Below are 25,965 nucleotides of genomic sequence, written 5' to 3'. Positions count from 1 at the left end.
TTTACGAATAACTTTTTCTCGTCTTTTTTGTGTTTTGCTTAAGGAAGATACGATTGCTAGTTTCTTGGTTCCATCAATATCACAAACTGATACTCTTGTTTCAACATTCTTGTCTCACCTGCGTCCACGTTCTTGTGTTTTATAGAAGCAGGAGGAGGAGAAGGCTCAGGTGAAACGAAAGAAGGAGGCCGTCGAAAAGGAGGAACGTGAAAAGCGGGAGAAAGAACGACGCGATAAACGCGACGACGATGTTTCTAACAAGGAGGATCAAGATGGGGAACTTGGTAGTCCTACATCTCATAAAGGTCGTAGTGATAGTACAGGCAGTAGAAGGGACAAACGTCGTTCTAGATCTAGGTAAATATTCTGCATAGAATAGACGCATCGACGTACAACGTATAAAGTGTATGACGTTAAGTATGTTTGCAAGTAAGAAATGTGTGTGGTGAACACACCTTGATTACAGTATAGGAACTTGTGCGAGCTTTTCTGGAGTGCCACCCCTCAACATTTACAAGTGACTCGACTTAAATATTTTTTTTCTTTTAGCTTATTGCTTTAGTATATTTTTTGCAACTATTTCATAATCTTGAATTTTCCAGATCTAAAGAACGTGACAGAGAGCGATCGAGAAATGACCGAGATCGAGATCGAGACAGAGAACGTGAAAGAGATCGAGAACGGGAACGAGAGCGGGATCGGGATCGTGAGAGGGAACGCGAGCGGGAACGCGAGCGAGACAGGGAGAAGGAGAGAGACCGGGAGCGCGAGAGAGAACGGGAGCGAGAAGAGGTGAGAAAGACTGAGAGGGAGATTATGCGTGAGAGAGAAGAGGAGGAAGAGGCGAAGGAGAGAAAAAAGAACGAGAGGCGAGCTAGAGAGAAAGAGGCGGCATATCAGGAGCGTCTAAGGGCGTGGGAGACACGTGAACGGCGTAAACAAAAAGAATACGAGAAGGAAGCCGAGAAGCGTCGCGCGAAATGCGAGGCCAGAGAGAGGGAGGCAAAACGTCTCAAGGAATTTCTCGAGGATTACGATGACGATCGTGATGACGCTAAGTATTATAAGGGTAAAGAACTGTCCCGCCGGCTCGAAGAACGAGCGCTGGAAGCTGAGGCCGATTCGCGGGATCGTTGCGCGGAACGTCAAGAACTTCAGCGTTTACGCGATAAATTATATGCAGATACCTCTAATCCGGATCCTGGTGCAGAATTTGAAAGGGTAATTTATATAAATTAAATATAATATATAATATATAAAATTTTCTATTTTATTTATATATTATTTATAAAAAATTATATTAATTTTTCGAGCTCTTGTATGCATAAGTTTACTTTATAAGAAAATTTTATTTTACATTATTGCATAAAATTTATCTTACTTGCGCTACACATTGCTATAGATTCTAATTATGTAATTACGGTAACAAAGAAAGTGCATCAAATTTCTCAAGTTTTATTAAAAATTTATTTATTTCTATGATTTGTTTTTTTCTCATTAGTTGAAAGCTGAAAGAGAGGAACAGTATAAGCCTAAACCAGTGATTACTATAATCGACGAAGAGGATGATAAGGCGGCAAAGAAGGATAAGGAAATAATGCCGCCGATAGAAACCGAGCCAATAGAGAGCGATAGCGACGATGGTGTGCAATTTGACGAAGTTTCTCAACCGGAAACACCATCTAGAACACCGCCACGACATCATCATCATCATCGTCGACATCATAGACATCACCAGAATCATCATCGTGACGGTGAGGAGAATCAAGAAGGATTCGCGGAAGCGGACCGAGAGAGCCTAAAGGATGCACGGCCATCACCGGCGCATCAATCGGCGGCAACGCCAGCTCAATCCATTCCACCATCACTGGATGAAGATTCACGCATGTCTCTTGTCAGTGAACCGGAAAAGACAAGCGGCAGTAAGATTTATTCCTTGATATAATATTTATCTTGTTGCGATTTAATAATCTCTGCATTCTTTCATAGTATTATTTATAATTTTGGTAATTATACATTCCATAATTAATTGACAGATATTATGTATATTAGCTTATTTTCTATTTACAATTACATTTTTTTATATAGGTAATTTTGTTCCTTTTGCTATGGGAAGCGGAGGCAATCGTGCTAGCGATCATGGTATAGGTGGTAAAACGCCGGTTAGCCCTAACACTACTACTGTTAACACGAATTCACAACAACCGAATCAAACGCGGAAAAAAGGTCGTATTGACGTTAAAGATGTTTTCAATAACGATGATGATGATGATGCTGCTAATAACGCGAAGAAACGGAAACTTGTACCTTTAGGTAAATTACTTTTATCTTCGTTATTAACTCCAATGAGGAAAACTAGAATATTTATAGTTTATATTTTTACAGATTATGGCGATGAAAAGAAAAAGAAAACTGAAGAAGCTACGAAGGCAGGGAAAGAAGAAAGTACAAAAAGCCAAGAAGAAAAGCGAAAACATATAAAATCTTTAATAGATAAAATACCGACTGATAAGAATGCATTATTTGGCCACCAACTCGATTGGGCAGTCATTGATAACGTAAGTGTCACTTATTCCTTGGAAGAAATTATTTTTGTTATATTATTTAATATTGTTTAATTACAATTGTCTTTAATTAAATCTATTTTTTTTCTATATCATAGTAAGAGTATTGTTATTTATGACAGCAAATTAACTTTTATTGATGTAATTTCTGTTTTTACACATTTTTATGTATTCTCTTGTTTTGTTATTTTAGACATTGATGGAGAAAAGGATAAGACCTTGGATCAATAAAAAAATTATCGAATATATTGGGGAACCGGAACCTACTTTAGTGGATTTTATCTGTAGCAAAGTAATGGCGGGCAGTTCTCCTCAGGGAATACTTGACGATGTACAGATGGTAATTGTCAAATATTTCTTGCTGAAGCGTTTTATATCTTTTATGTGAAATATACATATTTCGTGTGTTTCAGGTATTAGACGAAGAAGCGGAAGTATTTGTAGTCAAAATGTGGAGGTTACTGATTTACGAGGTGGAAGCCAAGAAAATGGGCTTAGTCAAGTAAATGGAGTCCGAAAAAGCATCAATTCAAGGTTTATATTACACATAAACTTTTTTCTTTTGAATACAAATGTTTATAGGAGCTAAATATCTATATATTGCTGCAATTTACTATCGTACTATTGTAGGAATCCTTTCCTAGCAAACACAAAAAGTGTCGCTCGATCAATAGGTGGTACTAAATGTGTAGTAACTATAACATTAAATAAAACTTGTAAAATTACGATTTATATATATTTAGTGTTCTTCAATTTATATGTGACTGTCATCAGACAGGAAGTGATGTGATTCCTACATGATAAAAAATTAAATAAAATATTGATATCTTGATACACAATTATTTTAATGTTACGTTTATTAACTGTGTATAGAGATTTAAAAAAAATGCACTGTCTTTTCTTGCTCATTACTTAGCAGATAAATTTCATATAACGAATGCAATAAAATATTTTTGTAATGAATATAAATCATTAAAAATAACAGTAATAATTGCATGATATGGTATCATGCATGGTATTAATATATCATGATATGCAGTTATTTCAATGTTAAATTTATTAATATCAAAACAAGAAATACGTCGTTTGTTTCTAATCAATTTTTTATATGTAAAAGATATGTATATTAACATAAAGTATATATTGTATAATTAATGAGATTTTTGTGTGAGAAAAGCCAGATGTATAGTAGAAATATTATCATATTCATTTTCCAATACATTTATCAGTCTTTTTTAATATCTTAAACCGAACAATGTATGAAAAGATAAGTGCATGAGATTCTTTTTATATCTTACACATGTAATTAAAAATGTATAGGTTTTTCTATATAAGAAATGTGTTCTTTTTATCTTTAATTTTTACATTAGTTTCCTTCCTTTATCCACAGTGCACAACAAATACTATAGTCTACTCTACTTGGCTACTAGATGTCGCTGCATGTACTCCGTGAAGATTTCTGTGTATTTTAAAAAAAGAAAAGGATAATATCACTTCGCTGTTCAACCCCAGCTAGAGATTAATATTCAGTCAAGTGTGCATACATTTCTTTGATTTTTATGTCCAAACGTGATAATTAACTGACTATGCAGTAAAATATCGGTAAGAATAATTTTTATATACATTATTTTTATTTTGAGATCAAACAAATTGATCTTAAAGTTGATTTCAACGAGAAACCAACTATCACGATCGATTTCTGTTGCTTGCTCCGTTTTTTGCCTTCTACTATTGCGAAAATATTAAGGACAGTTTGATTTTGTAACGTTAATTACTCGCGATGACGTATTTTGAGCGATAAAATGATCGAACAGTGGAAAATGACGCGGATCCCCCCCCCCCCACCTTCCTGTATTAACTATTGAATTGAGAGATTAATCGTAAATGATTCTCAATTTTGGCGCAGTTACACATTATTTTTACCGCGAGAAACAGGTCGGCGAGTTTCCTCCTTTGCGACAAAAAGCAAGGACGTGTAAATCATTAATGGACTTTCGAATGGTTCATATAAAATTCACGTTGACGAATTATAAATTGAGGTTCGTCGAAAAAAGGTTTTAATTGACTCGTTTCTATGTTTTTTTTTTTCTTGTAGGTTTCGCTTTTCTCTTTCTCTCTCTTTCTCTGTCTTTCAACTTTGAGATTAATCTGTTTATTCGTAGTTCAAGCTTTTTGTATCACATGATGAAATATTTTGATTTCGATTCTTTTTTTGCTAAAGAGTACAAATTATTTTATTTTTTTAACATGACGTATAATAAGTAATAGCACTTTTATTATGTTATATTTTAATGATTGATTCTCTGATTGATTCAGAAATGTTACTTTTTTAAATTTTGCAAAAATAAAAACATGTTATTTTTTAATTTTATGTTATTCTAACTTAATTTACTTTATTATTATTATTATTATTATTCATGCGTAAAAGCATTGAAGTAGAGTTGTTTGTGATTGTCTTAAAATTCTAATTACAACAAAAATCAAAAGTATATAGTAGAAGATTTTATGCATGTATTTATATAAACAGTTTATGTATCTAAACAGTGCATCGTATTTATTAATACAATTTTATTATATAATTTCAAATAATTAATCTCTTGTGACGCGTCTTAATTAAAAATTATTTTAATTATTTTACACGGTGCATATAAAATATAAATAGAATATGTAAAATATATAAAAAATATACATTATATATGTATATATAATATTATATATTTTTATATATTGAAAAGAATATTTTAATTTTACGAATATTTTGATTATATTTGATTTCTAATCTTAGGTTTGATAATAATATTTAAAATTGATCCCTTCAATTACCTTTTAAAGATATAATCTCGATTGCAGATAATTGGATAATTCGACTTGCGAAACGCACTGCGTACGGTATACTATACATACTATACACGGTAAACTTGCATGAGTGTATAAAAATATATTGTTAATAAACATGCCTTAAAATGTATGATAAATAATTCCATGTATTAAAACTGCATTCGTTAATTATTATTTACAATTTTACTGGTTATTTTATCATATTTTTTATTATTTTTTATTATAATTTTTAAGATTTTGCATTTATAATTTTTCGCGATTTTATTTCCGTATGTATTGTATTTACTTGTGTTTCGTATTAATTAATTCTAAAATTATGTGTTTCAATCTATTTGTTCATTTGTTCGGTAATTTAATAATTACGCATGCTCGATTCAAATGTTATATATTTTTGATTAGAAGAGAAAAGAGTGCGATCTTAATTCATCTCCCTTTTACTCATTCTGACGTCAATATTACAAAAATCTGACTGTGAAACGAAATTACGCGCCGATAAATAACGACGGTTCACCGACAATGGCGAATCGAATCGTTGGGAAGCACACGAAGAGAGACCACGGCAATTTAAATAAATTAACGGAGCTCGAGCGTATCCAGCACTTTCACCGAGTTAAAGAAAAGAAAGGAGTATCCGAACACACAAATTCCGCGCGCCGAGTAATTGCGATTAATGGCTATTTTTATTAATGATCGTAATTTTCATCTTCCGACAATGACTTGCGGATTGTTTTAAATTAATATCTAACGAAATTAAATCAAATTAAATATTTGATTTAAGGAGAAGAAGAACAAGATTAATCTTTTTCTTTCACATTAAACATAGAATAAAAAATTTACAATAAAATATAAAATTAATTAATTGAAAATTAAATATAAAACTATTTTTATATCGATCTATTTCTCTAACAATAAGATTCGGAGATTAACTTTGACGAAAAATACATGCATAGAAAGTTTATTAGATTAAAGAAAGATACATTTAATTACAGTGATTCGATTATAAAATATCGGAAATTTGTTTTCAAATCACGCAGCTCTGTCGATGCTTTTTATCGATTAAAATGTTAAATGAACGCGATCCCATGATCTGATCCGCGATACGGTCTCACGATAATTTCATCCTGTACGAAAGATCATGCAAGGGAAACAAAGAGACGATATGTCTTGGAATTTTCTTAGGAATATACTGGAAGCGTCGCCAGTGTTCTCCAAGACGATCGATCGTCTCATATCCGCTCATAAATGATTATCTCGTATTTTTTAGGTGTGCATGATCAAAGAGTTTATATATTTAGTATGAAGGCTAAGTGTGTAATTATCGATAATGTTATGTACCGCCAGATGAGTTTCTCTAGACGGTAACTTTGTATACGACTAAATCCATAGAATCAAACTCACGGTACAATAGTAATTATAGATTTTATGCTACTCATTCATCTTTCATCACCATAAGAAAAATAAATTGCATTTACTTAGTTGAATTTTAGTTTATTTTGTCGAATATTTATTTCTTAATTAATATTAACAGCAATATTAATTGTCAACGAACAAGGTATATCGTCGTCATATAGGATTTTTAAATCTTGAATTTTAATGACTGATTTTTTTTATTATTCTGAAACTTGTTGAAACGTGTAACGAATAATACTAATAGATTTATTCACCGATTTAGAAATTTAATTGCTTACACAGGAGGGGGGGGGGGGTGATCGACGTCACGAGTGACATATGACGCAGTGGTGAGTTAAAAATCGCGTTAGTCACTTCCGTTGTACTTTGGTACTCTCCACACGCAGAAATTATCGCCGTTGCAATTTCACGCGTCATTTTTCAGGCTGATTGCACTCTTTCTCTCTCTCTCTCTCTCTCTCGCGCGCGCGCGCGCGTAAAAATCACGGCACGTATGTATACCTTCCCAATAATAATCCGCCGATCTCGACGATAGTTTCGCAATTCTGATACGTACTCTCGACTCTCTTTCCACACTGAATCATAGAAAGTGTAGCAACGGCGCCCCACATGTGTGACTCACAGACAACAACACGACCGCATCCGACGTGGAATTGCAACGCGCGCCAACCATAAGCGATCTATCGTCTCGCGATTCCCACGGTAAATCTATGTCGCAATCCGCGATCCCGACACAATATGAGCGGGGGATGTGAATTCAGGAGAAGATACGTGCATTTGCCATCAGACATCGGCGAGCTTAAACTTCGCGTCCCGGTATGTCAACGAACCCTCCCTTGCTCCCCTGTAAATATATGCCGATACTCGTCACGTTTCCAATTTTCTTTCTAATTTTATATTAATTAATAGCAATTATGTTAACGGAAAGGGATATTATATATTAGTAATTAAATGTTGATTATATATAAAACTATATTTGTTACAGAGTCTCTATTAATATAGATTTCTATTGTCATTAAGAAATTGATACCTAAAATTATCTTACGGTTTTTTGTGATTGTCAAATTTTAGAAATCTTTTCGATCTGACTTTCGAGACTATATACAGAAAAAATATCATTCTACTGTTGAAAAATATAATTTATTTTTTTTTTTATATAAATAAATTTTATGATTATCTTCAGAATATTTTCTTGATAATATGAAGTTTTGAAATACTCACAAGTTGTAGAGAAAATCTCACGTGAAAAGAATCTCATACTGAAAGGAAGAATTTATTCTTTTCAAGAATATCTTAAAAATATATTTAACAAATCAGATTCGCTTAATGTAAATATTTTATGATATATTAATTTAAGAATATTTGTATCAAAGAGAAAAACTAGATATATTTGTCCCAATTTTACGCAACAGAAAAAGCGAAACATAGTGTTGAAACTAGAAAATTATATTTATTTTAGTAAATTCATATTTTTAGTGTGCATGTAGAGAAATAATTATTCTCATATTAAAAATCCTTCTTTTTTAGAAATAACTAATTATTTTTGATAAGAAAATTAATACTTGATACAAATAAAATAAAAGAGTTCTTATCAAAGAAAAAAAGATCTATTAAATTTGTAGTTTTCTCTACTTGTCAATTCTGTGTAACAAGCAAATGGAATTTGTGTTTCAATTTAGTATTATTTGTTGGAGTGCAATTACTAGGATTTAAAAAGTATTTTGAATACATTTTATGGTTGTAATGAGTTTATGATAGACTTACAAATATATATTTATATATAAATTTATAAAATATTTAAAACATAATATTCACTTAAATATAGTATGTATTATTCTGTGCGTAGATTAAATGAAGAAGAACGGAGAGCAGAGTCGATCGTGCGGAAAGAAGGTGTCGAAGAGAGACGGCAGTAAGAAGGAGTAATGCAGGAGCAAAAGGCAGAAAACACCGGTAGGCAGTTTTGTAGCTGTTTTTATCAGCTTCTGGGCATCGGGGGTCCAGAGGCCCGAGCATGGCAGGACGCATCTTGGGGGGTTCGTGTGGGAACGTACGTCTCTTTAGCGTACCATCTCTCTCTTTCTCTCTCTTTCTCTGTTTTTTTTATTCGTTCTCTCGTTGTCTTTCTCAACCTCCTCCTCTTCTTCTCTTCTTCCTCTTTGGCGAATCTGCCTTTTTTCTCCATTTGGACCGGCTCAACGATTCGTTCCTCCCTCGCGTCTCCCCTTCTCTTTCTCTTCGCTCCCTTCACGCTTCTCTCGCGGGCTCGTCCTCTTCATCGAGGTTGGCTGCCTTCGGGTACCACTTGGGTCATCGGGGTCACCCTCCGCGGTGCACTCGCTACGTTGTATGCCCTATATTTACGCACGGTAAGAGCACCCTGAAGAGAAGGTGGACGCCCGTCCGCTCCTCTTTTCCCTCCTCTTTACCAAGTACGACCAAACCTCGCTCTTCTTCTATCCAATATCACGGCTGCTTCTCAATAAGCGCCGATCACGTTAAGATCGGCTCACAACGATTCGCGCGTAGAGAGGATTATCTTTCCGGATCAGAAAAATCTCTATCTCTCGCTGTATGATACTTCCACGAGTATTTTTACATCCCTTCCTCTTTTTTCGCGCTCTTGCTTCTTAAAAAGATTGAAAAATCGGTTTTGTTGTTCTAACGTTGTTCTGAAATTATTAAAATTTTTTAATCTCTTTATTTAACAAGCTACTTCTTAAATTAGAAATATTACAAATGCCAAATTACAGAGATGATCTTTCAGCAGAGAAATTTTCATATTTTAAAATTGATATCAATGTGTTATATTATCAAGTAATTTTGCAACATTTTTCCGCTTTAATGTCATATCTTACGATGAGAGGCGGAGGAAATTTAGTTTTTTCTCGATCAATGAATAGGCCGTGTTCTCTTTCGAGGAGCAGCACGAGTGATGAAGCGACGCGATGTGGAATAGGCGTGAAATTTCTTCTTCTCGCGAGCAGATTCTCTCGCGCACAGCCCGACGGTCTTCATTATTCGTCCCGGTATGAAGAAAGGTTCATGTGTATTGGATGAACGAAAGAAAGGAAAGAAAGAAAAAAGAAACAGTGAACGGTGCGGAGCGCGTTCCATAAATCAGCGGGTTTATTAAAAACGCCGCGCACCATTAATTCGTGCGATAAAAGCGTTAGGCGCGCGCGGCGGCAAACGCCGCGTATTGTGAGGGATATTGCGACATGACGACGCGGTGCGCCTCTCGCAAAGGTTACAATATATATATATATATATATATATATATATGTATGTATATATAGATGTATGTACGAGCCGCGATGGCGTGTTGTAACCTTTTGCACGAGAACTCTCTGCAACTCGTATGCTACTCGTGCGATAGATAATGGCCAGCACGATCGTAATTACGTCGTATCTGCCGCCAGATTCGCGCAACGCGATCTCGCGCGTATCCTCGGCAGAAGTTCACCGATGCCGAGAGCATGATCTCGGGAAAATAACGAAACGCGAGAAAATACCTTGGAAAAGAATCCCGAGAGAGCTGCGAGATGAGTTTCCTGCGATTACAGTTCATTCATAGTAACTATGGAGCGCTTATTTTTCTTCTTGTTGATGATACACCGAGGCTACGACATAATTAATCGATTGCGACATTTGCCATTGTGCGCAAGTACTCTATTAAATAAAATCAGTACATTATCATTGAAAAGCAGTAAATAGTCATGGGTTTCACAATCACTTATAAAAATAGCAGTGCGCAAATCAGTGAAATTTCACTGAAGGATTCAGTTAATGTATCTGTTTAAATAAATACTTTAAAATACATTTTATATTATAATATTATATATAAGATAAATTTATAGCAATATATTTTATTGAAGAAATATCTGTATAATATTTGACCAACAATCTTGTTTTTTTTTTCTATCACAATTAAGACTAAAAAAAGTATAATATGTATATATAATTTTTAATTTTTCAACATTAAATATACAGCAACTACAGGAGAAAACTACGACGAAAATATGTACGATTATTATTGATTTAGTGAAATCTTACTATTGTAATTAATGAGAAACAAAAAGACAGTTAATCATCAGAATATAAATGTTTCGCTGAAAATTAATGAAATACTCACTAATTTTCAATGAAATTTTTTACTGGTTCAATTTAAAAGAGTATAGAGTTTGACACTCTTGGATTAAAAGATAACAAAAATTTAGAGTAAATGATACCCGTCGCAAATCGCGGTTTCGGTAGGGAAACAAAATTTCTCGTTTCTCAGTGTGCACGAGACCTAAGTATGCTCCAGAGACCTCATGTGAGATACCGCGGGGTGGTCGCAATACGCGAACGTTACAAAGATGCGGGACGATGAAAAATATCTGCTATCTCGGGCTAGGATCCTTCGAACAATGGGATATCTTCGAGAGCGAGTCTTCGGCTACGCGGTGGACAATTATTATCCCGATTGTCGGAAGATAATGCCTCATCGGCGATAAAATAATGATTTTCTGCCGATCGGACGGAAACACGCGAAAATTCCTCGGTAATGACCTAGTGGCGGTCTATCATTTTCCTCTCCCGCATAAGTCGTAGGATTAACTTGATATTGAAGAGAGCTCGTTAAATTAAATGAATCTGCTGATTTAAATTAGAATATGTGAAATAATATAATGAAAAATACTGTTAACTTTATATAAAAAAAGTAATTATTTCAAGTAGTAAGAAAAATATTAAAATAAATAAAAAGTTTCAAAAAAAATTGTCTTATGACATATAACATGAAAAAATCTACTTTTTAAGAATATAATTAGTTTTTCGAAATATTACATCGTTTAAATTTTAAAAATAGGAAAATTATAAAATTTTGAATCTTGTGGTCTTTTAATTTAAAGCTAAACATAATAACCAAAAAGTTATTGTATATGTTGTTTTTAACATTTTCAATGATTATATGTACAACTTTTTTTTATTATTATTCTTATAAAATTCTTGCGAAAGAAAGAATAATTTTAATTTTAATTAATATTTTAACTTATTTTATGTGTTTGCGACTTAAAAAAATAAATAAATACCTTAGGATGTTTATTTATTATTTTTAAAAAATCAACGGATTAAACGTTTTAATTATTACACGTCTATATGATAATCTATAATTAAGTTGACTGTCATATTGCAATTATGCTACAGAAACTCTTTCTGGAATTAATTTCTCGACGGAAATGCAAATTTAGCTCTCACAGCTCTCACATTAGCTCTCACAGGATAGCGTAAGAGAAGCGTAAAAGTGTCATTGCACTTTTACAGTCTTGTTTTCTTCCTTTACGATGTAAATCCTGTTCACTTTTTTCTCACTCGCATTTTCTCGCTCTCTCTTCCCCTTTCTCTCTCCTTCTTTCTCTCTCTCTCTTTCTTTAAACGCTGATGGTCCAACGGACGTCATGTCTAGGGAGATCTGCGCATTATTGTTTTTGCCGTCCTTCACGTTTCCCACACGAAAGAACCCTTCTTCTTCTGTCATGTTCGGGGATGCACAAAACATAATCGAGACTCTTTTCGGTGAACGCGCTTTCTCCTCTTGAGTTCCGTCACAGTGATGACGCAAACGCCTTTCATACCGTTACCATTCGAATAGCATGATTAACATACGCTTTTCACATTACGTGTTAATCTTAAAAATAATATTAAATATCAGCTAATATTAAATTATACAATAACATTTATATAAATATATAGCAATACTAATATATATATATATATATATATATATATATATATATATATATATATATGTGTCTGTGTGTGTGTATGATATATAATTGCATTTAAACACATGTTTCCACGTATATTTGGCAACAACTCCCTGAAATGAAGCTAACTAACTCTTAACCGGATATGCATTTTTTTCGTAATGAGGAAAGATCGCTCGATAGCGAACACCTGTGCGTTTGTGGTCAATATTGATCGCGTAATGGGACTGCTTGAGATAAAAAAATTAAGTGCGTCTTACGAATATGTGCAAGGATATATATGTCAATATTCTTTATATATTTTTTTCAATATATTTCACAAGTATTACTCATAAGTTTGAGTTGAACGAAACGAGATCACGATGCTTATGCGCAAGAATAATCTTGTAGGTCCTACGTGACGATTGCGATCGATTGCATAAGGGGAATTCTAAGGGATCGTGATGCAACTTTCACGGACTGTAATGGCATCAGGAAGAAGGACAGGATCGGAAAAAGATTGAGTTATAGATCTCTTCGAAATTACAGTTTGGAACTAGCAATTACTTTGCAATTGTTACTGCACATGAAAATTTAAACTGTTTGTTATACAATTTACACTATAAAAGTTTTTTCTTTTTAAATATAAATTCTGCAAAATTCTTTTTAAATATAAATTTTAAAAAAGATTCGATCGAGAGAAATTTAATAATATGCCTATCTATCATACGTGTAATAAACATCAGTAGTAAAACATTTTCATTTTTTATAACGTTTACTGATTTTATGTTATTTTATATTCTTATATGCATTATGCATATTGTGCACATATATATTATATATATATATATATATATATATATATATATACATAAAATCTTCTGTGAATATTGAAAAAAATATTCGTCTATATTCCTGTACGAAAATTTAAATTTAATATACATTATATTTAATTTATTTAATATTAACAATTTTAATATAATGAAATTTCTTGTGGAATATATTTTTACTAACAATAAGTACCTAAATCCTTTGTTAACGATAGTTGTCATAAGTTTTATTTCCTTGCGATAAATAATAAAAATTAAAAAAATTGTATATATGAGAAACGACAAAAGATAAAACGTATAAAATGATAAAAGTAATACGTATACACGCACGCTACATAGCGATAACACAACTAAATTATCATCTTTCTTAGGAAAGCATATAACAAGGCGCGTTACGAAACACGTTTTCCCGGTAATAATACAAATATAACACTCGACGTAGTAAGGCAATAATATTCCTTAGAATCGATGAGATAAATTAACTGTACATTATAATATAAGGTACATCGATCTTCGATATATGCAATCATGCATATCTTGCGCTTTTGTACAGCGCAGAACGAAGAGAGTCGATCGGTGACGTAACGGCGCGGGCCACCCTTGGAAAGCGATTCATTTCTTCGAAGGTAGGCGCTTACGCAACTCGCGACAGATTACGCATTGCGCAGATCCGGAAAAACGCCTGGAATTCGTTTCACAATGACGACATGCCGACATAACGTCGCGCGACGCCATCGCCGAACCGTCTCGCGAACGGACAGACACACAAAGGGCCATTGTGCCGATTTTTATCCCTCGTCGCGGATCTAATCGCCCACGCGAAATGCCTGCGCGCTCTCGCGCGAATCGCCGCGCCGAGCTGAGCCGAGCCGAGCCGAGCCGAGCTGGAACTATGATTTCAAGGAGCGCGTTACGCACATGCGAGTTATTTACTATCGTATCAAGGTTGGTGCTCGCGCGCAAGACGCGTGATCTTGTGACAGATATACGCTTCAGCTACCATGGTATACCTCAGTTTTTCAACTAGTAGACTGGCAGAATAAAAGGTAGAGAAAGAGAGAATGCATTGTCTTCTCGCTTAAGAATCGTTTTTGCATTACATTCCGTTTGTTTTTGCTAATCGATAAAATATTTCAGAGCATTGTACACCTCAAGCTATATACCTTCGCGGTACAGATCCTAATCTCCTATCGGAGGACATTGTTTGAAAGTAATAAAATTATGTTGGTGTACACATATGGACAGGATGCAGTTAAGAGTGCGTGACGCACATAGCACTTGCTCCAATCTCTGACTTATGGGAGCGCTAACTTTGAAACTAACACGTGTATTTAAACATTTCTATTCGTATTCTTTGCAGCGCATAACAGCACCATGCATACCATTTATATCATATCATTAACCATAAAACAATATACGCCACTAAAAATTATTCATTGTAATTACAATATATGTTATAATTATGAAAAGTACGATTTCTTGTTATTTTAAATGGAATAATTTACTAGATATAATTATCTTTGATTGTGTTAAGTGTCTAAAAAAATGTTAATATTTTAATAATTAATTTTCTTTTAATTTTTAGTTAATTTAATAATTAATTTTAATATTGATTTGTAAAATAATTAATATATTATCATATATGTCTGTTACACAGGAACACATACTACGACTACGTTGCCAAAGGAATGCAAAGGAATCAAGTAATTGTACGAAAGTCATAGCCGAATGTCAAGTTACAAATTTCGCGAAAGCGTCGACGCCTAGATACAATATTGATTAAATCGAAAGACTATTCCCATTCAGTGCGCATCTTCAGCATACTTTTTCCTTTTCGTATGCCTTTTACATGTCTTGTCGCCGCCTGTACAAATGATCGAATAACAAAATATGTAACTTTTCGTCACGTTCTCCTTACTACATTACGTGATAGGTAAAATCGACCGATCGCTCGTTGATAGTTCATGCTAAGTAAAAAAAAAAAAAAGGGGGAAGACATTGCGCGCATGCGCTCCGGTCTTTAGTAGGTCACTCTTCTTAGTGCGCTTGTCCCGACTTGTCGCGAAATGCGCGTTACGTTCGACTTACGAGTACCTATCCGCTATAAAAATGTTCATCATGTAGCCGCGACTATATAAATTCTCGCTAAATATCGTAAACGCTCCTCTATTTCTCGTGATTACATCAATTGCGAGGAAAGCACGGAAAAAGGTGTTACATTTCTCGTCGCGAAAATTTCACTGTCGCGTGCATATCGTCGTGTTGCCGATCCGCTGGCAGGATAATGCGCGGCAAGTCATTAAGCGTGAAATTAGCGGACCACGTGTCTGCCGCGTCGAGGAGATTCGCGAATGCGCGACAGGCCGGCGAGGATCGCGCGCGTCATCGCGCATGTGCGAGTTAGTGGGTCGCCCGCGCTCGGACTCGAAATTGCTTCGGCAACGTTCGGCCGCGCTCGGTTCGATTCGAACGCGCCCACCGACTCCCGCCAGTCCCGCCACACGCTTGGCGCGGCGCGCGGCGGTCAGTCGGTCGATTGTACGCGACACGCGAGGGTCGCGAGGAACCGCGAGGAGCCGCGAGAATTCGCGAGAGGCACGTCCGCGCATGCGACGAAGACGGAGATACGAGGTAGCTCGCGATATAGCGGCTGGATAAAAACTGTCGAACGAAAACGCAACGGCACTGCGGGACAAGGAGGATCCGGTGGATTTTCTGTCGTCGTTGTCGTCGACGCAGCCGCGAAGAGACGAAACAAAATCGATCTCTCCTCTCGATTGAGAGCGCCGAGAGATTGATCCTCGCGTGCGAGGACGGCAGCTGTCAAAAGTGTGGAGCCGCGAGTGAACGAGGTATGGTCTACGGAGGAGGATTCGACATGGTGGAGACGGTGAGTTTTGATACGATCTTTCTAATTATTTTTCCATGATTTTTTTTTTCCTGATTATTATCACGCATTTGATATGAATTTTCTATCGTTTTCTTTTGAACGCGTGTCCCATTTTATGTGAAAATCTATTATATTTATATTGTTATTTGTATTGTGATTAAATAAATCTTAATGCGATTGTTTTTACAAACAACGAATTTTTTTACATAAAATCGTCGATTATTCTTTTGAACATTAAGCGGTTCTTCATTAAGTTTTTTTTTTCAAAGTACTAATGATCCACGTACATAGCAATAATGATCGTTCCACACATTCATCATTAAAAATTACGCGAAGAATGTAACTGAATATTATTGCACCGGAAATAATCTTGTAGCTTTAAATCTTAAGAGTAAACTTGAATAGATAGAAGTGATTCGTTTGCGCAGCTGTAAATATATGTAGTTTGATATACCGCCGTATCTCGGCTTGATTTCTTGAATATAAAATATAATTGACAATATTGAAAATATAATTGACAAATATTGAGACATTCGTGACTTGACATAAATAATGCATTAAAATGTCACAGCCGTGATAAGGTCCGATTCTCCCGAGAGATATCGCGCGTCAAAGTAGTTACGGCCCTGTTGAGGAAAGACACGAGCCGGCGAGTCGGTCGTATGGAAGGCTAACTTTCGAATCTACCACCACTATAGGCAGTGTCGATAGTTGAGTACGAGAACCGAGAAATTCACTCCGCTGGTACGTGATGGAAAATTTCGCGGTAAAAACAGAAGCGAAACCCGTTGTTGGTCCGCGATTTTCTTGGCGACGCAACTTTTACCGAGCACCGTTTGTCGACTTCCGCAAGACGCGTCGCTTGGACATCCGTATTATTGTGCGCGAGTTGTGCGTTGTTCACCTATTTTACAAAATTTCTCGCGGTTAGATAGTTGTCGTTCTGTTTTGCCTTCTTTCTGATTTATTTAGGTGAACCGAGTAAATTTGAGTAAATTATTAACTTAAAATCTGGAAATTTGAGATAAAATTAAACATTAATTATTTTCTAAAATTTTTATCCCTAAAAAATTATTTGTTCTAAATTAATTGGAAATATTTTCTTATCTTTATGTAAGAAACAGTATATTAAATTTTATGTAATCTTGTTTGGAATTACATTTTTTAGAGATACTTCTTTAGAAGTTGATGTCATTCAATATTTACACAATAATATTATCATAAATGTTTTCTTTAAAATTTTTATATCTTCAATTATTTTTATACTCTTCAATTTCTTACAATTAGATAAATTTATCTTTATGTGAGAGAGTTTATAATATTAAATTTTATGTAATCTTCTAGAGTTATACTTTTTTCATTAGAAACAAAGGCTAATGTTATTTAATATTAATAGAATAATATATTATTATAATTGTTTTTTAATAATAATAAAAATTAAATATTGTTTAAGCGTAATTACAGATAGAAAATTAATTGGAAATTATATCAAAATTGATAAATAATAAAAAATAGAATACAATTTAAAGATATAATTAGTATGGATTTAAATGTTGTATGCGTTAGGTTTGCATAAAATATGCACAGTTATTTGATATAACAATTATTAATATTTTGCATTATATAAATTTTTTTGCTTGAACTTATTTTTATCATTACTTTTTAATTTAATAATTATTTTGAGAAGTAATCGATCTGTTATTTTACATAGTTGAAAAAAAAAATATTAGAAAGCAAAGAAATTTTGCCAGAAAAATCTTGGAAAAAGAAATGCACTCAAATTTATTCTCTGCGATATGCGCGAAAAACAAGAAGTAATTAACATACGAATATACGATTAAACAACTTTAACGACTTTCTGTTGGACTTTGCTTTGAGGAATAATAGATTATATTTCGTTGATAACGTCTATTATCGCACGCCTTTCGTAAAAGATTCAAATATTTACACGAAATTCTCTCTCTGATACTGAAATAAATAACATTTTACAATGTTAACATTTATGAGATAGAAATATAAAAGACGGTTCTCTGCAACCAATATTTTTGCAACTTATTTTGTGATTCTTAATTTTATCTTAGCGATGTAACCATGCGTAATTGTTGTGTTGATTGCGTAATATTTTATTTTATTTGTATATCGCTGTCTTTTCTTTTTTTTTACTTTCACGTATTATCGCTTGGTCCTTTTCCTTAAAAAATCCTTTATTATGCTCATGCAATCGACGTGGAATTTAAATCTATTAAATGGAAATTTACTTTGCCTAGTGAAAGCAAGCAAGAAAAATCAGACTTTTCTCATTCGATTGTCTTTCTCTTTCCTTCTTTCTCTCACATATTCGCAGGCTCTTTGTCCAGAGTCTCGTATTTTTGGTGCTGATACGAGCGTGGAAAAGCGCGCGCCCATATCATGCGAAACTTATTGTTGGCGATAGAGCTTGGCATGCCGCGTTGTCGTATCGAGTCCCGCGGTCGCGTAAACAGGGCGTAATTAAAAAATTGTCAGTAGCCGGTCTTTGTGCCGGCGGGAGCATTGTATATAGTAGGCGTCCTTGCCGAGCCAATTCGAAATCCTGTCTCGCGCGGGCTCGCATTAGCGAGGGCGTGGTTGGTCGTTCGTTCCTGGTCCGAGGATAGCCAGCCTAGTAATTGCACCAGACTCGTTTCCACCGTGCAATTTTTATGGTTTCGACTTCTTTCCGCGCCCCTTCTTCTCTTTCTTTTCTCTCTCTGTTTGTTTTTTTTTCCTCTCGACGTCGCGAAACTCGCGACTGTGGATATACAAATATATTATCTCGCACAGATCTGTTCTGATTTTAAATACCACACGATTCGATCACCACAGTGATCTTTTACGTGGATTTATCCGAGATTGAATATGCGATCCGTGAATTTGCTTTTGATGTTACACGAAGACAAAGAAATAATGTTTAAAAATGCAGAATAAGATGACGCCTAATGAAACCAACGAAATTGCATTGCAAAATTCGATAAATATCATTATTTTTATCTACAAAGACTTATTATTAGTTACGCGAAGGCTTTTTCTCCGTTTCTTCTCTCGTATACTTATCACGTATGTGTTACGCTTGAGAAAATTTATAGATAATATACGCAAAGTCATTTGCATATCTACATGTTCTTTGATTTCAATAGGACATAATAAATTACGTAAGAAACAGTCAAGTTTTTTTCTCTTACGAATTTTTTTTTCATATTGGTATTTATTACGTTAAAAGTTCGCTAGCTTTATGATGCATAGCTCGGAGATAAAGGTGGAACGCACCTTTCTTTATGCGAGGAACATTTTCGCGAAATGAATTAAATCGATTCATTCGAGACGACCTTGTTGGTTTTCTCGGAACTGCGACATCTCGCCCCCTCTTGGTGCCCTTTCACCTTTCTTTTCTTGTCTTCTCTCGTGCGGCCCTGACTTTGCGAGCAGCTTGAAGATCTGCATTATTTTCAATGAAAAATCGTTTAAATTCCGATATATAATTTTATTATTTCTTTATTCATGTAGCTGCTTTAATCATTATTTGCATTTTTATTTTTTTCAATAAAATTATATTTGTGGAGTTTAAAGTCAAAGATTTAAATTTTTCTTGCCGTTAAATTCGATATTACCTGTTGATTTATCTTTTTTCGAAAAATTACTGTGGAGTTTATCGAAAATAAAGGGAGACGTAATTAGTAATATAAATGCAAAACATAGCATAAAGTATACAATATAAATAGCAAGAAATATCTCTGCAGGGGCGGCATTTATTTTTAAAAAGTTCGTGTCTTAAAATTATTGCGCAACACATTACAGAGATACATTTTGGAATTTAAGAATAATTCAGAGGCTCTTGTCAATCGTGGCCTCTAAAGTTAACGACAAAAAGTTAATAACGCATATATAAAACAGTAAAGATTGACTAAGAGAGAGAGAGAGAGAGAGAGAGAGAGAGAGAGAGAGAGAGAGAGAGAGAGAGGGAAAATTTACTATATCAATTAATTAAAACTAGTAATGATTTATAAAGTTTTTCAACAAAGGTCAATCGCCATCCGTTCGAAACAAAGATCTGTGAGATAATTTCGATTCGATCAGCTGATTCATAATATATTTTTACGAGAGTACTACAAATTATTAAGGCCTCGATTACTCTTATACCTTGAGATTTCAAATGGCACAAAAATATTGATGCTAGGTTTAAACTGTTTGTTATACTATATAATCTATTTGTATCGCGCGAACAATATAAAACCTGATTATTATTAAGATAATACGACGTGTTAATGCAAGCCTGTCTACGAAAAGCTACCATTTTCCCGTCGCTTCGGGATGAAATCTCGCTGCGTTTCTGACGCATTAGGATTCTCTAATTCGTATTATAGCTTAGTTAACGCGAGGCCGTTGCGAGACCGTTCTCCCGTACTAAAGGGACATGAAAGGTCGTCGCTTGTTAACGCAAGCGAGAGATACGACGAGGTTGCGCAATCTTCAGCCGTGTCGAACGAGTCAGCCCTCGCAAGAGCGACGTCGATTTGCGTGTCGGCGCTTGCGATCTACGATCTAAGGATCGATCCGGAGCACGAAATCGAGGACATTAATCAACGTTCGGCGGCGTTCTGCGCACGTGGGTGGCCGTTACTGACGCAAATCGGCTCTTTCTCCCGGGTTGCGTTTACTCGCGTTGCGCGAGGTAAATCGAGCGAGGTCAAAGCTCCTCGAAGCGAAGCGAGGTAGGGCAGGGCAGGGCAGAGCAAGGCGAGAGCGCTGGATTTTCGAAAGGCGGCTTTCGCGAAAGGTCGATCGTCCCCTTCGATATCTCCTCTCGCAGTTCTCATCGAGGAAAGCGAACTCGTGCGGCTCATGTTGTACAGTGTGAAATAAAAAAGAAAACGTTTCTGGGAAATGCGAGTTCTCACGACTTATCCTGCACGCAAATTCATTCATCGTGTAATAATAAATAAATAAACGATCGAATGAAAATCAACGTAACCGTCAAAGTTACCTTCTTGTAAACTTTCGAGTCTCTCGTTGAACAGAAAAAAAAAAGTTATTGTATTTCACCGATGTGTTGTCGATTAACTTTTTCGTAATTTACGATCAATGAATTCCGATTACGTAAGATCGCACAATGCGGTTCTAAGAATCCTTTCCGTGGTCCATTCTTGGCGTGTTAACTCGCGAAATTTACGACAACCATTACCCTTCGATATCCTTTGTCTTGTCGCTCAAATGAAGTATCCATCGAATCTTTCCGCGTCGAGAGCCGTCCTCCGAACTGCGTACTTTATTAGCACGCGAAGTCTTCTATCGTTCCTTCAACATTCGAGTGTAATTCGCTTTAATTTTTCCCCTCTGAATCGGATTTCTACGGCATGTCTCATAACATGCTAAAATCTTATTTCCCGTAGGTACTTTCACGCTTTAACCAGCAAACAAATTTTTTAATTTGTAATGACATTAAATAAGATTTCGATAAAATTTCTGTCACGCAAACTCGCGAATAAAATATTAAAATACTCGCGCCACACACAAACCACACACACACACACACACACACGGCGTATAAATTACAATCTCATAAATTACCAGTGTCGTATTATTAGCTTACGATAAACGTCGTGGACGTCCAAGGACGCGGTCAAATGAAAGATACGTGGCTATTTCGTATCATGTATTGAAAGTTCTCCATGTTCTCTTCTGACATGTCACTGCTGTCATACGGCGTATCGCATGAAAAAGAGACATGGATTAACGAAGAAATACTCATTCTATATAAACATATAAAATGTATCAAAAGTGATGAAAAATTTAATAATGTTAATTATATTATACATTGAAATAAAAGAAAGTTTAATTAATATGAATATGCAATTTAATAAAGTCGTGAACAAATGTAACAAAAGACGCGATTAAACATTTATTTCCTTAAATGAACTATTCCTTTGATAGATCTTTTAAGTACTTTTATAGTCGATGGATGTTTAAATTATTCGTTTTGTAAAGCTTTTTTGTTTACCTTAGCGTAATAATTCTTATATCATTAAAATTTTTACCACCTTTTTTTATAGCTTTCGGGTATATGGCATGTTTGATATTGAAGAGTAATATATTGGATTTCGTAATTATTACAAAGGGAAGACGATTGACAATACGCGTTTGAAAGAGGAAACAATGAAAAAAGCGCCAGTTTACGGTGTGCATTTATCGCTGCATACGTTCCAATTACGTTTCGTATACGCATTACGCGTACCTGCGTACAGTGTTGGAGATTATTATGAGAATTCTTTATAAGAGAAAAAGTCATTTCCATTTTTCAAGCGAGCAAACTTTACTAGTAGTTGATTGTCATCAATATTATTAAATTTAATTTGAGAAGCGCTGTATAGGTCAATGTTTACGCGAGTCTCTCGTAATCTGTTATCGTTTTGATGTTGCTTATTTTTTCCCCGTCAATTTTCAACGCTATCATGACTACAAATATTACAATATACGTGAAAACAAATCTCAAATTGATTGTATTCGAAGCATATTATGTATAGGAGAATCTTTTCCTTGATACGTCCCATTCTTATCAGAAGAAACAAAGTATCAACTAACAATACTTAGTTATTGACTTTTCATTGATATAAAGAGGCACTTGACATTTCTTCAACTTCACCTCGCAGCTTTTATTTATTTTATTGCGCCGAGAAAAGTATACCTTTTACTATACATACGCTCTCCTGAAAGTCACGCCTATAATTTGTTTCTCTTTCATTCCAATTCCTTTTTGTACAAATGCGCTGTACTGGATGGATGATGATGATGATTTTCTTCAACATATACTTATGAAAATGCAATAATTTGCCGATCACTGTTATAATTCATTTTGCGTTCACACATTCGCTGTTTAGAAAACTATAAATTCCTCGATACACTAATAATTTCACAAGCGTTATCAATAAAAGTACATTTGTATATCCCCGTTCCCTTTAAATAAAAAAGAAAATATTTTATATATAATTTTAGAATAAATTTAGAATAAATTTTTCACTTTGTGCGGAAATTAAATTACAATTAGTGAGAATTAAAACTCTTCATCGAAAACAATTTTTCAAATCGGAGGATATAAAATGCATTTTGTTGATCTCCTTTATATTCACGTTTAATTTCCAGTCCCGTTTAATAACTCTCCATACGCGCAGGAAAGAAATTTTCTTAGGGGGATCTTAATTCGCGGCTCCCTTTCGTGGATGCTTACAGAGGCGTAATCGCGCTTTCTGCCGATTCGCCTCGGTTACGCTGTGCGTACGCCGTGGTATTTACGCGTAGCTACGTGATCCTCTCGCGGGCACAACCGCTGCGGCACAACCGAGTTTCTTCGGTACGTGACTTTTACCGTTAGGCCGCTTCTCCGTTTCTTCTGTCCGCGAGTTGCCTACATACGGAGCAGCCACTACGCACGTTTAATGAACGAGTTTTCGATGCTTCTCTTTCTCTCTTTCTCTCCGTCTTCTTCACGTTAACTGACAAGTAGGTACGACGAGTGATTGACGATCGGCAGTACTTCAGAATCAAATTTTATTGAACATTTTCATGTGAAGCAAGACTATTCGAAAAATAAGTTAGAAGCTGACATTATATATTTATATATATATGTTGCATATGTTATGTAATTAATTTTTATTTAATTTTTTGCAACTAGGTTTTTTTCTACGTTATTAAAAATATCCATCGACTAAAATTAAATAATATTAAATAATATAATATTTAAAATAGTATATTTCTGATACATAATTTTTAAAATACACGAGGATACATATAGGAGCTGCAACATTATCATTATTTGTAAAATTTTATTAAATATCTATGCGATAAATATTTATGCAAATTAGAATACAATATGGAAGTAAAAGTTTTTGGTACTTATCATTAACAATGCGATTCCACGTAGCAAAAGAAGATCTCTTAAGATACGACGGGGTTTGCAGAAGCAATAAGAGCACGAGACGGCATCGCCGAGAGGGAGAACACGAGTTTCATTTAAATAGAATAGGTCGATAGTGATTTACGATACTCGACGTCGTATACGCTCGTGACCGTTTTCCATTTCTCCTCTCGCTGCTCTTTACCATCCCGGTCTGCCTCTTTACGAGCATCGTACACACGTCGATATCAGAAAATTCAGGTACGCCGTGCCTCTGCGATTTGCGGTGCGAATGGAACAAACACTTAAACGAGATCGACGAAAGTTACGACAGACACGGCTAATCGAAAAGACACCAAGTACACAAGAAACAAGTCGGAAATCTTGTTCCTTGCACAAAGCGTTGTTTATTACAAAAAAAAAAAAAAAAAAAAAAAAAAAAAAATAAAAAAATAAATAAAAACCGCATCGACGCGCGCGCTATGTAACCGTTACCTCGGATTTCGAAAGCGCTGAGAAAGACACGTTTTGTGTAGTAAAAGTAGAATCAATCGAGGATAAACATTCGCAGCGATCGCAGTGATATATGCCATGTTGTTGGAATGGCAATTTATTTTATTTTCCTTTTTTTTTAATGGAAATCAATACGCTCTTCGCGCAGCGCGAATGATTACAATGCGCGGCAATACAATATGTATAACACGGGGATGACGGGCGGCGGGGCGGGGGAGGGGGAGGGGGAAATTACGATTTCTAATATTACGCGCGCACATGCGTTGCGCAAGTTAATGTACGCTAATGCACGCCAGACTCGTCGACGCCGCAAAGAATGAAACTTCGTCGTACAAAGTTATGCGTGAACCAGCGCGGCGCATTCACGTGCAACGGTATCTCCCGCGCGCGACGCGGTCGTCTGACTTTGACGAGCTCCATTCACTCGGAAACGCATAGCGTAGCAGAAAGAAATGGTTTCGCGCAGACAGTAGAGTTTCACGAGGGAGACTTAGAGCGCTAACAACGTGCGCAATCTTTTTTTTCTTTTTTTTTCTTTTTTTTTTTTTAATGTGTGTCGAAGAAGGGAAATGTGTGATTAGCTATTTTATTGTATATATGATGCGCGTGCGATGGAAGGGGAAGCGCGTCGCTCGTTTGAGATGCGAGAATTGAAGAATAATTGTGTGCATTGCATTATTCATTTTTACGTTGAAACCTTTTTTTACTTATTTCTTTGAGATAATTATTATTACCTCAAGCGCTTGAACTGTAAAAAAGTAAGCGGCTTTAAAGCGAACGGTTTCTAACGGGATATATTCAATCAGCAATAACTTCCAACTGTACATTTCGTAGAATAAAGTTAAATTGTTCGCTGCAATCCACGTAAAACATTGAGCAATAACATTAGAATGTATATCTTTATAAATTAAAGAATCTAAGTATGATCGAACGTGAATGAAATTAAAAATCACACAGTGATCATCAGGAAATAATTTCATTAAATGATAATATTGCTCTCTTGAAACGCAGAGACTATTAGCTTTACGTTCTGAGATTATTTTTTCATAATTTTTCCTTTGAGTCAAAGATTTGCATCATTTTCTTTTTACCTTACGAAAAATATTTGCCTTCTATGTAAAGGAGAATATAAAGGATAAAAGAGCACGTAATGAATAACGATATCTTCACACTGTGCATTCTCTCTACCTCCATGTTTGAAGAATTTGAAGGAAAGGATATCGATCAATGGTGAATAAAAAAATGGCACAATCGCGGCGAGAGAGAAACGATGGCGACATATACGCGT

The 25,965-nt window shown here is 35.1% G+C and overlaps 2 protein-coding genes across 7 annotated transcripts in view; both read left to right on the top strand.

The window, feature by feature from the left end:
- The window catches only part of LOC140666473 (RNA-binding protein 25), a 58,959-nt gene extending 43,790 nt beyond the window's left edge, over positions 1 to 15,169 (top strand). For 3 of the 6 annotated variants that reach the window (XM_072893701.1, XM_072893699.1, XM_072893702.1), the window contains exons 6-12: positions 146 to 357; positions 603 to 1,221; positions 1,502 to 1,922; positions 2,089 to 2,313; positions 2,386 to 2,558; positions 2,758 to 2,904; positions 2,978 to 3,185. In XM_072893701.1, coding sequence (XP_072749802.1) covers positions 146 to 357; positions 603 to 1,221; positions 1,502 to 1,922; positions 2,089 to 2,313; positions 2,386 to 2,558; positions 2,758 to 2,904; positions 2,978 to 3,070 — 1,890 coding nt within the window. In that variant the 3' untranslated portion in view covers positions 3,071 to 3,185. The other 3 variants (XR_012046756.1, XM_072893700.1, XM_072893703.1) reach the window with 3 other exon arrangements.
- Positions 15,170 to 15,610: 441 nt separating this feature from the next.
- Ets98b (DNA-binding protein Ets98B) overlaps positions 15,611 to 25,965 on the top strand; it is a 39,528-nt gene continuing 29,173 nt past the window's right edge. The window contains exon 1 of the mRNA XM_072893715.1: positions 15,611 to 16,261. Within this exon, the coding sequence (XP_072749816.1) occupies positions 16,226 to 16,261 (36 nt within the window). The 5' untranslated portion in view covers positions 15,611 to 16,225. The remainder of the gene's footprint in view (positions 16,262 to 25,965) is intronic.

The sequence above is a fragment of the Anoplolepis gracilipes genome, chromosome 6 (assembly GCF_047496725.1).
Source record: "Anoplolepis gracilipes chromosome 6, ASM4749672v1, whole genome shotgun sequence".
Lineage (NCBI taxonomy): Eukaryota > Metazoa > Arthropoda > Insecta > Hymenoptera > Formicidae > Anoplolepis > Anoplolepis gracilipes.
The sequence above is the reverse complement of the archived record's forward strand: the minus strand, read 5'-3'. Positions and strand labels throughout refer to the sequence as shown.